General features: G+C 41.8%; 1 protein-coding gene across 2 annotated transcripts in view; it reads right to left on the bottom strand.

Annotated features, from left to right (window-relative positions):
• LOC149450216 (serine/threonine-protein kinase TNNI3K) overlaps window positions 1–18,631 on the bottom strand; it is a 452,856-nt gene that overhangs the window by 249,395 nt on the left and 184,830 nt on the right. For both annotated transcript variants that reach the window (XM_089692165.1, XM_089692163.1), the window contains one exon: window positions 17,496–17,600. In XM_089692165.1, coding sequence (XP_089548291.1) covers window positions 17,496–17,600 — 105 coding nt within the window. The remainder of the gene's footprint in view (window positions 1–17,495; window positions 17,601–18,631) is intronic.

Below are 18,631 nucleotides of genomic sequence, written 5' to 3'. Positions count from 1 at the left end.
GTCGGAGTGACTTCAGTAGTGCTAATTAAGACAGCTCTCATTGACTAATATGGGAATTCACATATTATTATTATTATACAGTATTTATAAAGCGCCAATAGTTCGCTCAGCGCTGTACATTACAGAGGGGGAAAGAACATGTGACAGAACAATACCAATACAATGCAAAACATGAGGGGATCGAGGGCCCTGCTCCTTGGAGCTTACAATCTAGGAGGGAGGGGATGGTGGCACAGGAGGAGATAGCTGTGGGGGATGGAGTGGTAGGAAGAGTGGAGGAGGTCAGCAGGTTAGCAGGGGGTGGGGTAGGCTTCCCTGAAGAGATGGGTTTTCAGGGTGCGCCTAAAGGAGAGGAGAGTAGGTGATAATCTGATGGGTTGGGGCAGGGAGTTCCAGAGGATGGGTGACACCCTGGAGAAGTCCTCGAGGCGGGCATGGGAGGAGGAGACCAGGGAACTAGAGAGAAGGAGATCTTGTGAGGAGCGGAGTGTGCGTGCTGGGTGGTACTTGGCAATTAGGTCAGTGATGTAGTTCGGGGCAGTATGGTGCACAGCTTTGTACGTCAGTGTTAGGATTTTGAGTCGACTTGGGGTCTCACAAGTCGGATCCCAAGTCGCCACAGTGTGAACCGAGCCTGAACGCGTATAAACACAGGTGCATTAAAATGAAAAGAAGAAAGTGATCTGGTCGAATCAATTACTCTGGCATGTACAGTGGGGATCGAAAGTTTGGGCATTAATTGTACAAAATTGTATTAATGTGCATAAAGAAGCCAAGGAAAGATGGAAAAATCTCCAAAAGGCATCAAATTACAGATTAGACATTCTTATAATATGTCAACAAAAGTTAGATTTTATTTCCATCATTTACACTTTCAAAACAACAGAAAACAAAAAAATGGCCCTGCTCTGAGGAAGGGGGTACATTTCCTGAAACGCGTCAGTTAATCCCTATTGAGGGCACAGCATTGCATTAACTGTCATTGCGGACCACACATTCTGCTTTTATTTCCGTTGGTTTCTGAGTATATATCCATTTGTTTATTCAATAAATACGTGGGTTACCATGGTAATGCACGACGAGAGTGCGCCCTTGTCTGTATTTGTACTACAGACAAGGCACCTCCAAAGCATAAGTAGATGCCTAAGAAAAGTCTACAGATGTGGTTACTCTTTGTTAAAGTTATTAGAAGCTCTTCCATGTAAAGTTTTATCTTTCAATATCGCAAGTGTAATAAAAGCGCCACACCCTTAATACTTTAAAGCAGCAATTCCACCTCAAAGAAACCAAATAAATTTCTTAGTGCTATAACTTAAATAAAGGAATGCGCTAAAACCACAAACTATTCCTAATTTAGTGTAGAAACCTTAGTGCAAAAGATATATATATCTATTCTCAATTAATATCAAAAAATATCAAAACTATGTGCAAAACTATTTGCGCCCCTTGAAGACGTCATTCATGACGAAACTAGTAGGGCTTGGCTTGCCGACGTCTGTGGAGAGGATTGAGTCACGAGCGCTGTAGTGAGTGTGCGGGGAGCAGGAGACTGTTATACCATTTGCTGTTTTATGCTGTTATACTGGTGTCGGTGAAAACACCCTTTTTGTGAGTGTAAATCTTTATTAAATTGTTGGATACTTTTATAAAAAAAACTGGCTGCACCATGATTTTCTCTTTCATTCCCAAACATGACCTCGGTGGAGAGATATAAAAAGAGAGAGTGATATAATGCTCCTGGAACCGTTATACAGTCATGGCCGAAATTGTTGGCACCCTTGATATTTCTCCAGGAAATCATGTATTTCTCACGAAACGTATTGCATTAACACATGTTTTGCTATACACATGTTTATTCCCTTTGTGTGTATTGGGACAAAACAAAAAAAGGGAGGAAAGAAAGCAAATTCGACATAATGTCACACAAACCTCCAAAAATGGGCTGGACAAAAGTATTGGCACCCTTTCACAACTGCGGATAAATAAGAATGTTACAAGCATGTGATGCTCCTGTAAACTCACCTGGGGCAAGTAACAGGTGTGGGCAATATAGAAATCACACCTGAAAGCAGATAAAAAGGAGAGACGTTCACTTAACCTTTGCATTGTGTGTCTGTCTGTGCCACACTAAGCATGGACAACAGAAAGAGGAGACGAGAACTGTCTGAGGACCTGAGAACCAAAATTGTGGCAAAATATCAACAATCTCAAGGTTACAAGTCCATCTCCAGAGAACTAGATTTGCCTTTGTCCACAGTGCGCAACATTATCAAGAAGTTTGCAACCCATGGCACTGTAGCTAATCTCCCTGGTCGTGGACGGATGAGGAAAATTGATGAAAGATTGCAACGCAGAATAGTCCGGATGGTGGATAAGCAGCCCCAAACATGTTCCAAAGACATTCAAGCTGTCCTGCAGGCTCAGGGAGCATCAGTGTCAGCGCGAACTATCCGTCGACATTTAAATGAAATGAAACGCTATGGCAGGAGACCCAGGAGGACCCCACTGCTGACACAGAGACATAAAAAAGCAAGACTACAGTTTGCCAAAATGTACTTGAGTAAGCCAAAAGCCTTCTGGGAAAACGTCTTGTGGACAGATGAGACCAAGATAGAGCTTTTCGGTAAAGCACATCATTCTACTGTTTACCGAAAACGGAATGAGGCCTACAAAGAACAAAACACAGTACCTACGGTAAAATATGGTGGAGGTTCAATGATGTTTTGGGGTTGTTTTGCTGCCTCTGGCACTGGGTGCCTTGACTGTGTGCAAGGCATCATGAAATCTGAGGATTACCAAAGGATTTTGGGTCGCACTGTAGGGCCCAGTGTCAGAAAGCTGGGTTTGCGTCCAAGATCCTGGGTCTTCCAGCAGGACAATGACCCCAAACATACGTCAAAAAGCACTCAGAAATGGATGGCAAAGAAGCGCTGGAGAGTTCTGAAGTGGCCAGCAATGAGCCCAGATCTAAATCCCATTGAACACCTGTGGAGAGATCTTAAAATTGCTGTTGGGAAAAGGTGTCCTTCCAATAAGAGAGACCTGGAGCTGTTTGCAAAGGAAGAGTGGTCCAAAATTCCGGGTGAGAGGTGTCAGAAGCTTATTGATGGTTATAGGAAGCGACTGATTTCAGTTATGTTTTCCAAAGGGTGTGCAACCAAATATTAAGTTAAGGGTGCCAATACTTTTGTCCAGCCCATTTTTGGGGTTTTGTGTGACATTATGTCATATTTGCTTTTCTGCCTCTGTTTTATATCTGTTCCAATACATACAAAGGGAATAAACATGTGTATAGCAAAACATGTGTTAATGCAATACCTTTTTTGTGTGAAATACTTGATTTTCAGGAAAAATATCAAGGGTGCCAACAATTTCGGCCATGACTGTATTGAGTGGTGGATACCTACCTTATGGATGATTGTGTAGCTATTGATCATCACACCTGAGAAGTTGATTCATTGCATCTGCTCCCAGAGCAAAAAGCGTTTTTTGCTGATCTAGAGATTGATCAGCATGGAGCTCTGGTGAGTTACCCAACTTTACTTTGGTGGTGGATTTTGGCACAAATTCTTTGAGAGCACCTGAATTTGAAAAGGATTTGTTTGGACATTTGAAGAAATTCAGAATTGGACATTTTTTTTATATTCACAAATTTAATTATTTAAATTACTTATGCACTAAAAAATAGTTTTGCACATAATTTTGATATTTTTTTATATTAATTGAGAATAGATATATATATATCTTTTGCACTAATGTTTCTACACTAAATTAGGAATAGTTTGTGGTTTTAGCGCATTCTTTTATTAAAGTTTTATCTTTAATAACCTTTCTTCCCCTCTTTTGGCACAAGTAACGTTGTAGGATGTCCAACAGACACTGATAAACTAGTAAAATGTCATTTGGAATAGAATATATAGGCTTTAATACCGCTTTAATGCTTCTTCCTACCGCCTGCTCCAAATGTAATTGTAGCATCTTCCCTCCCATCACAAATAAAGAAATATGATTATCACAGGGCTGTACAATGTTACCAATAACACGCTTTTATTCTACAAACACCTTCAGGGGACATAAAATGATTCACACGTGGAACTTTATGGCTCGCGAAGTGTCCCAGAGCGAGTGCTACTGCTTAGCCAGTACATAATCTAAAAGAGAATATAAAACAAATGTGCTTTCTAAGCTCGGGAAACAATAAAGACTATAAAAGGCTAAATGATACAGCAAATAAAGTCTGAGGAATGGAGAAATTCTAATTGTTCTGATGGCCGGAATTGATCCATGCAGAATCAGAAGGTTAAGAATATTTCGGGAAAGAGAAAAAAATTTCGGTGTTCAGACCACGGACGCATGACAAATGAAAATTGTGTCACTGTTTGCGGTGCACGCTTGCATGAGAACTGGGAAATTTCTTATTAGGGGAAACAGCCGGGTGAGGAGCACAAATTATTTTTAGGTAATGGTTTTTCCCAGGAAGAAGAGAGTTTAAAATTCCTCCAACCGAGAACTCTGCAAATAAGCAACCCCCGGGATTTCTGGATGGGAAGACGCTGTATTCTAAAAATATAAATAGCTTGAAGAAACATCGAGCGGTTCGTCCAGAGTTTATTGAATGCATTTTTTTTTAGTGTGGCTATAGCAGGACTAGGGATGTATCCAATGTCTTAGCTTATGTTCTGAGAAGTAGATTCATATAGGGTCAGTCCAGACTAAATTGCACTGTAACAGAAATATTGATTAAAGTTATTAAAAAAAAAACCTAATAATTAAAATAGATATGGTTCAAAAAGAACTATCAAGAAATAGTCTTGACAAACAGTAAATGAGCATTAAAACAAGCCCGCCCTGACCAACATAGCTGCAGTCTCTATGGAGTAATTCATCTTCAGTTTAAACCACAAGCACTGACGTTGTGCACCTTGTCTAAGCCCCTTACCTCACCTTGCTCCCACTTCCGTAAGGGACTCAGCATTTCTCCTCAGCTTGCCCCCCCCCCCAGCAGTGTTTTGGCAGGAATCAGCGCCTCCTGCTCCCTGTTCCCAGGACCAGAATTCCCAATAGGCACTGTAGGCATATGCCAACAGGTGCCCTTCCTAGAGGAGAGCCCAGGACAGCCTATGATATACATGTATGTGGCCTGGACTGGGCGTCCCGAGGGGTGCTGATGAAGGGTTACCAAATGTCCATTCAGGGGGGGCGGCCGGAGCACACAGCCAATGTTGTCTTGGCACCTTTAACAAATAACTAAGGAGGACTGGAGGGGGCATGACCAAGAGTGGAATAGGAGGATCTACTTCACCGGAGCTCCTGTCCACCAGCAGATCCTCTCCCCAGCCACAATAGCACCTGGATCCGCTGTTCCATCCCCTGCCAGTAGCTGCTCACAGGCCCGCTATGCCCTCCAGTGCAGTCTCATGCCGCCAGCCTGACAGGATGATGTAAAAATATGCGTGTACATAAAATTAGACGATGTTTACTGCTAACATTAATGCAGAGGTTTTTTTTATTTTTTAAATACAGTGGGCAAGCGTCAGACCCTCTGCTAAGTTTCTATGTGGCCTTTATCCCAGCTAGGGATATTCAACCCGCTTTTTGTCTAGGTGACTACTGCCACAATAGGCAGTAGCTGAAGTGATTGTAAAGGATTTTTTTTTAATAAACATGTCATACTTACCCGCTGTCTGGAAATTTTGCACAGAACAGCCCCAATCCTCCTCTTCTGGGGTCCTCCCTCCAGCATTCCTGGCTCCTCCCTCATTCTGAGTGCCCCCATAGCATGCCACTGGCTATAAGGGCACTCGTGGACTCATTGCTGAGCAGCGCTGTGTGTGTCAATTTACACACACAGTGCGGCACATCCCTAACCCCTACTCTCTCCTCACTGTCTAGTGTCCAGGAGAGAGAAAGAGAGAGCAGATACAGTAGAATGCTGGCTCGAGATTGGGCTAGGGTAAGTATAAAGGGGCAGCTGCACACAGAAGGTGTTTTACTTTAAAGTAAAACTTTTATTTAGTTTTGGATAGAGTGGAGAGGGAATAGAACTCCTGTCAGGTTTTATTGCTGTCTGTGCCCCCCTGTTAGATTCACCCTTGTTGTCCTGTTTACCATTATCATTGAAAGTAAAAGAAAATCCTAAAGTTTGGGTTGTCCCCAGAAATGTAATAGGGGGGGAATCTTCCAATGGGGACACTAGGTCTGGTGACCTGGTGGTCCCCAAGGAATTCCCTTAATTTTCAGGGATTTTCTCTCACTTCCTGTTGGCTATGGGACAGGAAGTGAAAGTAAATCTCCTCTATGGGACACAGATGGCAAAAACTAACCTGCTAAGGTGTTTAACCCTCTTTTCTCTATCCAAAAGTAAGACGTTTATTATTATTATTATTATTATGCAGGATTTATATAGCCCCAACAATTTGCTCAGTGCTTTACAATATAACTGTAAACAATACAGCAATAATACAGTTCAATACAGTTCACTTTTAGATTGTAAGCTCCTTGGAGCTTACAATCTAAAAGTGAGGGGCTAGTGGTACAAAAGGTAAAAACTGTGGGGGATGGACTGGTAGGAGGAATAGAAGATTCCATTATTAGCTGAGGGCAGGATAGACTTCCCTGAAGAGATAGGTTTTCAGAGATCACCTAAAAGTAAGCAGAGTAGGCGATAAATTGATAAATTGGTGATAAAGTCTGATAAATTGGTGTAGAGCGTTCTAGAGAATGGGAAGGCTCTGGAGAAGTCCTGGAGATGAGCATGGGAGGAGGACACAAGGGAGCTCGAGAGCAGGAGGTCGTGTGAGGAGCGGACAGTATGGTTTGGGTGATATTTGGAGACAAGATTGGTGATGTAATTTGGGGCAGTGTTATGAACAGCTTTATACGTCAGTGTTAGTGTTTTGAATTTTATCCATTGGGCAATGGGAAGCCAGTGGAGGGATTGGCAGAGAGGGGTGGAGGACACTGAGCGGAGGCCAGTGGAGGGATTGGCAGAGAGGGGTGGCAGATAGAGAACGGTTAGTAAGGTGGATGAGCCTGGCAGCAGCATTCATGATAGACTAAAGAGGGTATAGCCTGCGATGAGGTAGGACAATGAGGAGGGAGTTACAGTAGTCAAGGCGAGAGATAACAAGGGAGTGAATAAGTTGCTTAGTGGTTTCCGAGGTTAGGAACGGCCGTATCTTGGAGATGTTGCGGAGGTGAAGTCAATGAGATTTGGACAGTGATTGGATTTGGGGCTGAAAGGACAGATGGGAGTCTAGGATTACACCTAGTACCCTGGCATGAGGGGAGGGACTGATGGTTGTATTATTGATCTTGATGGAGAAGTCAGGGGAGGGGGCATTGGCTGGAGGGAATACTAAGAGCTCAGTTTTGGAAAGATTGAGTTTGAAGAAGTGGAGTGCCATCCATGCCGATATGTCGCTTAGCAGGTTAGTAATGTGAGAGGAGACTGAAGGGGTGAGGTGAGGGGTAGATAGTTTAGGCTATGCATGTGCTTTATTTGGAAAAAAAATATACAAAAAAATAAAAATAATATCTACCTATCTATCTACATACACACACACACACACACTCGTTCTGTTACATAGCAATAGTGTTGAATATTTACAGATTTACAGAGAAGAAATTTTTGTTAATTTCTAGTCATAGTCTCTCTGCGGAGGATTGGTGGGTTGTGGCCCCTGAGATGGCATAGCTATGAATGGGTTCTAAGAAATGTCACCAGCCCGGTTTAATTGTAATCCTTGCTAATTACTTCAAACAATTAGCCAAGTATATTCAGAATGCAACATATTCAAAAATAAAAGTGTTCATATTTTTGATTGTTCCATTATGCTTTGTGACTTTCTTCTATATGGCCTACCCCACACATGCGGCTAATTGGAATGCACGCCATTCTTGCAACTTTTTATATTGTGTGATGTAGCTCGGCAGATTGAAATCAGAAACAGTGACATAATTAGGCATTAAGTTTTAATTAAGGAAATGTTTAACCCAACTGCCACTTGAGCTTTCAATTTAGAAATAATTAATTGCCTATATCATGTATATGTAGAAGTCTAATTCCAGACAGTGGGAGATAATTAACCTCCACCCGGTAATAAGGAACATATGCAATTAGCGCAAGGAAGGTATGCTCTGTTTGCTGGGTGTATTTGTCTTATACAAGCAATTACATAGGATGTTCAAGAATATCTGAATAACTCAAGGCGATATCCTTTGACTCCAACAGGTCGGTAAATCTCAGCGTGGCATAATGAGCTCCTCCAAATGTTGTAGGGCTAATTATTGCATCCTTACTAACCCCTTTATATCCCCTGCTCAACTACAGATGTTTGGAGCCGTTGCATCAACAATTATCATAAATAAAGGGTTGTAGTTATACAAAGAAATGTTATAGCTATTTGTCCAGTGAAACTGTTGATATATTTGTTCTGTGTGAATAGGGCAAAAATGAATGCTCTTCTATTTCCTCAACAAGTCAATTTATTCATGAAAACAGAGTGATTCGGGAAAATACCTCATTATGGCCACTAGTTGAAGTAGAGGTTTTCAGAAATAAATATGATGCTCAACTCCGTCTAGTGGCCATAATGTGGTATTTTCTTAAACCACTCTACCTTTTTATCAATGAATATCCACATCCAACAACGCCACCATCAAACCCGCCCCGCAGGCCAGAGTACTGGGTGTCATTCTGGACTCCAACCTATCCTTCCAGCCCCAAGTCCAATCTTTAACAAACTTGTGCAGACTCCACCTCCGCAACATCGCCAAAATACGCACGTTCCTAACCCCAGAAACCACTAAACAGCTCATCCACTCCCTCATCATATCACGACTCGACTACTGCAACTCCCTCCTCACTGGCCTGCCTCGCCGCTGGCTATCCTCGCTTCAGTCGACCCTGAATATGGCTGCCAGACTCATTCACCTTTCCAACCACTCCATCTTCGCCACCCCCCTCTGCCAATCCCTCCACTGGCTTCCGATTGCGCAACGGATCAAATTCAAAATCCTAACACTGACGTACAAAGCTGTCCACCATACTGCCCCGAACAACATCACCGACCTGATATCCAAGTACCGCCCAACACGCACACTCCGCTCCTCACAAGACCTCCTTCTCTCTAGTTCCCTGGTCTCCTCCTCCCATGCCTGCCTCCAGGACTTCTCCAGGGTGTCACCCATCCTCTGGAACTCCCTGCCCCAACCCATCAGATTATCACCTACTCTTCTCTCCTCTCCTTTAGATGCACCCTGAAAACCCATCTCTTCAGAGAAGCCTACCCCACCCCCTACTCTTCCTACCACTCCATCCCCCACAGCTATCTCCTCCTGTACCACCATCCCCTCCCTCCTAGATTGTAAGCTCCAAGGAGCAGGGCCCTCAATCCCCTCATGTTTTGCATTGTATTGGTATTGTTCTGTCACATGTTCTGTCCCCCTCTGTAATGTACAGAGCTGAGCGAACTATTGGCGCTTTATAAATACTGTATTATAATAATAATAATAATATCATTTGACCCATTGAGAAAGTAGAACATTACATTTTTGCACAGAACAAATGTACAAGCAGTTTTGCCAGACTAATAATTATAAATACACTCTAAGGCCCATTCACATGAAGGATCTGATCAGGAATGGAATCAGTTTCTCAGGCGGACCTGATTGGTTGGTCCTTTCAGCCCTAAGGTGTAAACTGACTTGTGTCCGTTTACACCCACCTACCTCCGATCCAGTCCATGAGAAAAAAAAAAAAAAGGATCTGTTGTTTTCTGCCTAGGCGGATCAGATGGCAGTCCGGTGTACAAAGAAACAAACAGAGGGTGCATGGGCCTAGTGCATTACCTTCTAAAAATTAGCTTTATTGAATAAAACGTAGTATACTCACAAAAGAATAAAATCAAAGGCACATCACAAAAAAGACAGCATGGTCCAATCTCCCTAGATGGTGGCTGTTGGGGGACTGTAGGCCACCAAATCACTGATGCATTTCGAGGTAGAACCTCTTCCTCGATTTTATTCTTTTGTGAGTATATTACTTTTTATTCAATAAATCTAATTTTTAGAAGGTAATGCACTAGGCCCGTGCGTCCTCTGTTTGTTTCTTTGCACACGGCTCCTTTGGATTTCCCTGGTCCGTTGAGGGCAGCAAGGCTTGTATTCCCAAAAAGTACTCCATGTGGGGTTACTGACCTTGTGGAGGTCATCGTCCAGCGCAGGATTTTCAGCATTCATTTGCTCATGCTTTTTCGGCAGTCAGGTGTAAATGGACAGTGGAGTGGCTGCCCATAGTCCGCTCTACATAAACCAACCCCCTGCATGGTTTGAAAGAGGCCTAAAGTGTATGTAAAACAATGAACAAGAATCAACTTCTTTTATTGGTTCTCTGTGTTCTGTAGTCCAGTCCTAGGATGGCATTTCTACTTCTAAATCAATGGCATGATCACCTGGGAAAAATAATGGAAAAAAAAAACTAAATACACTTTGGGCTCCATTCACACATTGGACATCAAAGTCACATGACAAGTCACAGCCCATTCTTTTCAATGGCACCCATTCAAATCTATGCAACTTAAAGTCACACCAATTTTGAAAAGGTGCCTGCACTGCTTTGGTGTCACTTTTGTTGAGACTTTGGTTGAGAGAATGTAAAGTTGGATCACAGTAGCACCAAAAGTCGAATCAAAGTCTTGCTCCAAATTTGCACTTGAAATCATGTGACTTTGGAGATGCACTAATGTGAATGGAGCCTTAAAGAGACCCTGTCACCAAATTAAAAAAAAACAAGGTAAACACACAGAAAGAATGTGTTTTTCAAATGCTTGCATGCAATGTTTTTCATTTCCATAAATTGATTTTTATCTCTTGCAGTGTCACTCTGAACTTGCTAGAAAGAAAAATTGATTAATCAGTTCACTAGCAGAGCCTCCCTCCTTCTTTGTACATCATAGTCCTCTCTTATGGGAAAAGTTTTGTTAAAATAATTGGTCTGGCGACAGGATCTCATTAATGCCTTGCGGTCCCTGTGCTATGAGTCAATGGACAAAGTGCAATTTTAGGGCATGATGGCCTTTAAACAAGCTCCTAAGGGTAAGGGAAACAGCTTTCCAATATCATATCACCTATTCTTGTACCAATAAATGGACTCATTAAAGTTTCATTATTTTATGCTGGTTCACAGAAAAAAATAACAACCAACAAAAACATTAAATATGGTATACAAATAAACATCAACTACACACTAAAAAGAAAAAAAAAACAAATACAAAGCACTAAAAAAGTAACCTACCCTAAATACACTGCCCACCAAAAAAAACGAAAAAACTTTTTTTTTGTTCAGCAAATTTCATTGATGGTAGAATCAATTTTGCAGCAAGATCTTTTTTTTACAAAACCATTCACCTATCCCTTCCCCCATTAGCGGGGATCTCACTTTATGTCCCTTTGACTTACCAATCTCATCAATAGAGACACAAACACCCATAAAAACCTGACAGGGTTTCTAACCCTTCTCCTCCAATACAAAACAAAATAAAGCTATCTAGAGTACAGTTTTAGGTTTTCTAGTAGAACCTTTTATATTCCAGAAAGTTCTTCTAGCCAGTGGGATAGATCTAAAGGAGATGCACTGTGGGTGGAGATCTAAGGCAAGCCATTAAAAGAGTGAATGAAGCTACGCAAGGGAGTTGTCATTGGACAGTTCAGATCTCCAGCTCCTAAGGGTCAATGCTCTTCATTGGTGGAAGGAATGGAGCGGGGTAAAAGAGATGCACCACCCACAATCCACCATGGTTACTTGAGCTACAAAGTTTAGCCAGTGTTCCATGGGGTTGATTTACTAAACTGTATAATGCAAAGTCCGGTGCAGTTCTGCATGGTAGCCAATCAGCTTCTATTGTCAGCTTGTTCAATTAGTCTTTGAGAAAAAAATGGAAACTGATTGGTTTCTATGCAGAGTTGAACCAGATTTTGCGCTCTCCAGTTTTAGTAACCCCCCCCCCCCCCACATCCCTCTGATCAGCACCCAGAGAAACATAACTCAAGTGAGCGGAGTCTTCTAAAGAACATTGCTTTACTGGTTTTGTGCAAGTTAAAAAGCAACCAATTACCTCACTCTTCTAAACCTTCATATATTATAATATATAAGAATTATTATTATAAATAAAAAACAAAATGGCGCTGGGAGAGTACCACACATATAAAAGTCTAGATATGGTTAGTGACAAATGACGGATACAGCGGGAGAAATAAAATAGGGGAATAGGCGTACAATAATAATGAGTTCAAAATAGGGTGGCAATAAAGCGACAATTAGAGACATAAGGGTCCATAGTCCAAGGTCCTAGGTGGAGGATGGATGGTGAAGGCAGCTCTCCAAAGGGGGTGCCAATCTCAGTGTAGAGGGTTAAAAATTTAGCGGTAACAAGAGGTTAAAAACTACTCACAAACGTATGAAGTGGTAGCCTCCCTAGCGGTCTGATTATGTCCATATTTCTGTGCTCAACGCGGTACATTTTTTGCATGGAAATATGTCATTTTTTTATTGTAGGCCTGTAATTTTTAGGAATAACTCACTGAAATCTGTCCAAGCAAGAGTCTAGTAAACATCCCGGATATGTTACAATTTGAAACACGAAATCATAAATTATAATTTAATAAATAATCCTAAAAATAATAATATAATAATAAATTTAATTAAATAATATAATCAAACCAAAAACACTGAAATTTGAAATATAGCTCCATGTTCGCACATCACTGAGCTCAGTCACAAAATCGTTTTCAATGTCTGATGACGAATTTCCCCCACGAATCATTATCATTCAATTCTGCAAGTGGTTCTAATTTACTATCACTGTTCTCTAGCTGGTCTAAAACCGCTTTTGACCTAAAGGGACGCTTTTTGGACGCCATGGACGTTTCTCAGTTTCCAGGCAGAAAGAACAGTAAAAATGCAGGCAGGGCACAGGACAAAGCACTCGGGACAAAATGTATGTGAAATGGTTTGATACAGTAATGTTTTACTATGTGATTTTAGTGAATTTAGTGAATGTCACTTTTACAACTTTCAAATTTCCCGCCAGTTCCGTTACCTGTATGTCCCGACGTTGCAGGGAACGGAACCCGGAAGACAGATGGAGGACATTACCGGGGACACTGCAGGAGGGACATCGTGGGAGCGAAGGACAAGGTAAGTGCAGAAGAGATCCCGGAGCAGCGCTGCAGGGTATTCCCGAGTGTAGTTCAGGGTTACCGCTTGTGGTGCTGAAACTTTACCCTGAGCTACACTCGGGAATACCGCCAGGGAGGTTAATGCATGGTAAAAGCCCCCAGTCTGCCAATGATGTGAAGATGGGTCCTGGTTATGCAGGATGAGCAGAGATGTAGCCGTCAGTATTCAGCAATGCAGAGAGATTTTGAAAATGATTATTATTATATTATTATACAGGATTTATATAGCGCCAACAGTTTGCACAGCGTTTTACAATGTGAGGGCAAACAGTACAGCTACAATATAATTTAATACAGGAGGAGTCAGAGGGACATGCTCTGAAGAGCTTACAATCTAAAAGGGGAGGGTCAAGTGATACAGAAGGTAATAATAGTGGGAAATGAGCCGATGGAGAAAATATAGGTCTACAACAGGCTGGTTTTAAAATAAAGAACCTGAAAAAATGCAAAAATTATAAGCAAATGAATCAGTTTATTATAAAAATCTACTTCCCTAACCACCGACCACACTGCCTTATGTCTGTACTGAGAAAACAATCCTTCTATTATCACTTGTGGATATAGGTATCTCACAAAAACAATGACATATCGAATCCCATCCAAAATATTCTTCAGTCTTTCTACAGTAGAACAATCAAACAATTGTACAAAACCCCCTTTCATGGGACTTTTAAGGCAGATATAACAGTCATGTATATTTTAATAAAAGGCCAAGTTTATTTCAATTGTGTTGGCAGTCCTACTTCTGCAACCATCTGTATTCAACTATTATTTATATGTTGTTGACTTATTATACATGGCATACCCCTGCTTTCTCCTGAAGAAGGTGTTTTTCTGAAATGTGTTGGGTTCTGTCCCGATGTCTCTACTAAAATCTAAGCCATGACAGGCATATTGCATTTTTTTTAAATACATTAAGGACATATGGGGTTTCAATATCTTTTAGCCATGTTTATGTAACAAAATGTATCCAGGATTTTGTGTATGGAATGTGTGGATCTTTTGTAATAAACTTGGCATACTAGCTTTTTATTGAAATATACATGATTGTCATATCTGCCTTAAAAGCCCCATAAAGGGGGTTTTATATGATTGTTTCAGTTAAGTTAAGAATGTTGGCAGTAAGAAATATAATTCACCCATTTCTTCAACAGTAGAGCACTCAACATTAAGATCATACATGTAATGTTCCACCTATAACTATTGTGAAGACATCAATGCCCTAATGCAGCATTCTAAAAATTGCAGCCCTTTAGTCATATCCGGTCCTTGGGGCATTATTACTCCGAGGGCTTCAAGACAATATTCCTTCCACTAGACACCAGCAGTCAGGTATAATTCCTGCCACTCACACCGATGGGGCATTATTCCTCCAACTAATACCAATGATGGGGTATTATTCCTCCAACTAATACCAATGATGGGGTATTATTCCTCCAACTAATACCAATGATGGGGTATTATTCCTCCAACTAATACCAATGATGGGGTATTATTCCTCCAACTAATACCAATGATGGGGTATTATTCCTCCAACTAATACCAATGATGGGGTATTATTCCTCCAACTAATACAATGATGGGGTATTATTCCTCCAACTATTACCAATGATTGGGCACCCCTACTGACCACAGGTGCTATTTATTTTTTTTTACACCCACTTGTAACAAACTAGCTCATCCGAGCTGGAAGCGGAGTTCTCCTTCAACTTGCTGTATTTGAGGTATTCCTCAATCATTCCTCACATCCCCCCCCCCCTTTCTCTTCTTGAGAGGCAAACGTTATCTCCTGACAGATGGTGGGGGTCAGACCAGGAGAAACATTCCTGGTGGGGCCAGCAGTCCTGGGAAGCATTGACCCAAAACTGTGTAAGCCCCCACATCATAAAACAGAGAATAGCTTCTCTCCCAGACTTGAAAGAGAGTTGAACATTCCTCAGGTCAACCGTATGTTTCATGTCATGTATTATGAAGCTATAGTTAATTCAGTTTCCCACTGACCACTCCCAAAACGTGTAGTAAGAGCCCCCCCCTCCCCTTTGAGAGGGACTTTTAAGAGAGACAAGTGAGTTAGAGCTTGACACACACAGAGATCTCCCAGCAACATCGTAACAAAAGGAGATCAAGAAATCACCTTGCTCTCAACTTGGATCTGCAAACCCAGGCATATGGGCAAGTAATTAAACCCTGTAATCTTCATCCTAATTATCTCCTTGTTGTGTCTTTATATACATATATATATATATTTTTGTGACATCTCTTTGTAAATATTGTCTTGCATCTGTTTTGACCCTGTTAGTAATAAATCTTTCTTTCTGAAAGTGTTAAACTGTTTCTAAGCGCTTACTTGCAATTCACGAATCCCTGCCTTTGAAGAGACGCTACTGTTTGTTATATCTCTGTATAGCAGGTCCACGGGCCGTGCTATATAGATCAATATTTCAATCATTATAGTGTATATTTGATAACGGGAGTTTCCCAGTCTCCGACAAAAGTGGTGGTGGCAGTAGAGGGTTAGTTGCGTAATTAACCCGACCCAGTAACAAGCGCGTTTAGGCTGCAGGCACCGATTGTAGTCCATTAGCTGGGCAATCGCTGTGCTGGGTGCGGCTGAGTGTGGCCTTGTTACGCGCGTCACACCGCGGTTTTAGATCGGCCGGTCCTTCGGTCACAAGTTTGGTGAGAAGGTCTGGGGTCTGACGCCGTGGGCGTGATGTATTACTGTTAGTCGCGGTCGTGCGATTGTCGCCTGTTGGGGGCGGCGATCGTGGATCCGTGACACCACTGACCACCAAAAGGCACTGTGGTTTATTTACTAAAGCTTGTTCACTCAGAATCTTGTGCACTTCTGCATAGAAAACAATCAGATTTCAGGTTTTATTGCTAAAGCTTAATTGAACAAGCTGAGGTTAGAAGCTGATTGGCTACCATGCACAGGTACACCAGATTCTGAGTGAAGCAGCTTTAGTACATAAACCCCAATGTCTATTTCCACTGATGCCAGGGCATTTTCTACTCCCACTGGCCCACCTAAAGGGTGAATGATACTAAACTGGTCCTTTGTTTACAAAGTTTGGAGATCCCCGATCAAGCATCACAACAGGCCAGACAGCAGGCTAAATGTTAGGTTAAATGTATGGATCCAGTGTGTCCTAAAATATTATAACCGTGGAAGTACTGCTGAATAAGTAGTGTTCTCATAGGTTACTGGCCACATGTGGCCATGGGCAGGCCCCTCATTGATTAGACCATTACTTATTGACAGTTTGGGGCTTGCGCCAGAATTGACACACTGGAGTTGATTTATGAAAAGCCAGCAAGCTGTTGATTTTGCAAAGGTTTTTTTCCAGTAGCTTAGTGAATGTGGTGAAAATTCCCTTTGCGCAGAATACCCAATCATGTGCAAGGAAAATGTTTAAAAAACCTGTATTTTTGCTTGCTCATGATTGGATGATGGAAGCCAGCGGGGCTTCACCTTCTTCACTAAGCTAAGGGAAAATTCCCTTGCGTAGTGAACAGCCTGTACTAAATCAAACTCATTGTGTGAAAGGTCATCAGTATATTCAAAACAAACACAAAATTGGAGCTGTTGCCCACAGAAACCTGAACTTCTGATGAAGCACCACAGTTATGATACACAAGGAGCTGAACCTCCGGAAGCATTCACTTTGATCAGGTAATATGCCCTCTCTCCACCCCAGGACTTGACAGTCACCGTTCCCTTATCTGATAGCTAGCCTGTGAAAGGATTAATATTATACAGTAGATGTATGTTGGACATTCCTATTAATTACACATCATTCAAGAACTGATGAACTTTTTTGATACATAATGCATAAAATATAACTTTATAATAGTTGTGCAGCGAATTGGTGGTATTTTTCCTGATCTATGTCTCTAAGAAACAGGTCATCAGAATTCTTATTTCATATTTCCAAGAAATGAAGAGTTCAACCTAATTGATCATTATGGGAAACTTGTTCTTGCACAGAAATTCCATCTCCTCAGCCACCAATTGTCATCAGGCCTGCCCAAAAAATATAGACCTGGTGGTTGTGGGCAAATAACTCCAGTTTTTGGTAAGTATTCATTAGTAGATAAGATTTATTGGCTCATTTACCAAAGGGTTTGGGGAACTGTCCTTGTTGGCTGAAGCCAACCAAAGACAGAACCTGATTGACTGCTATGGAGAAATACAGACAGATCTGATATCTGACAATTGTGTTCAAAAGGCAGAATGTATGGTGTCACAATACCTGTTGAGGTCCCTATGGATAATAGGGTAGGTCAGGTTGTGGAGGTACTCCATGCCTTTGGCGACATCCACAGCAATAATCAGCTTTGACTGCAAGTCAAGATTTCTGAAATAAACAGTTTATTCTTAATATATTTAATATACGTGTATGTCACTTGTGTATCCTACAAAAAGCTGTACGGAACCAGGAGCAATTTATGATAGCTAATAAATGGACTGGATAATATGTGGAAGGAAAAAGAGAGAGGAACCTTCTAAGTGCAGTATTACACAGTTTAATAAGCCACAAAGTAGTAAAAAAAGTCCATCAGCGAAAGATGATCTCTAGATATGCCACCGTCATCCACATCCTGCATAGATCCATCTGACTGCAATAAGGGCCACCGTAGATGGTAGAGAAAGTCCTAGAATGCTGTAGATAAAGTAAGTAAAGAGGTCCCAGGACGGCGCCGCTGGAACCAGAAGTGCCTGTGACCAGCGTGGACCGCAAGCCGGGTGGACGTGATGTCACCAATGGGAGAGCTCAGCAACCAAGGAGGAGAAAAGCAAGGCTACATGCTTGGAGCTAGCTGCTCCTTCTACAGGCATCTCCTTGGTGATGTCATGTCCATCTGGCTTGTGGTCCACACTGGTCATAGACACTTCTGGTTCTGGTGTTGGTGTCCTGGGACCTCTTTACCATCTACAGCATTCTGGGACCTTCTCTATCATCCATGGTGGCCCTATTGCAGTTGGACAGAACTCTGCAGGATGTGGATGATGGTGGCATACCTAGAGATCATCTTTCAATGATGGGCCTTTTTACTATTTATTTATTCTAGGTACTTATATAGCGCTGTCAATTTATGCATTGCTTTATATATATTGTACATTCACATCAGTCCCTAACCCTCAAGGGGTGTACAATCTAAGGTCCCTAATTTACATTCATACACATACTAGGGACAATTTAGACAGGATCCAATTAACCTACCAGCATGTCTTTGGAGTGTGGGGGGAAACTGGAGTACCCGGAGGAAACCCATGCAGGCACAGGGAGAACATGCAAACTCCAGGCAGGTGGTGCCGTGGCTGAAATTTGAACCAATGACCCTAGTACTGACAGGCGGGAGTGCTAACCACTGTGCTGCCCATGCT

This window comes from Staurois parvus, unplaced genomic scaffold (genome assembly GCF_062004578.1).
Source record: "Staurois parvus isolate SC_StPar_1 unplaced genomic scaffold, SC_StPar_1.0 ptg000578l, whole genome shotgun sequence".
NCBI lineage: Eukaryota > Metazoa > Chordata > Amphibia > Anura > Ranidae > Staurois > Staurois parvus.
This window is presented reverse-complemented; position numbering and strand designations above follow the sequence as displayed.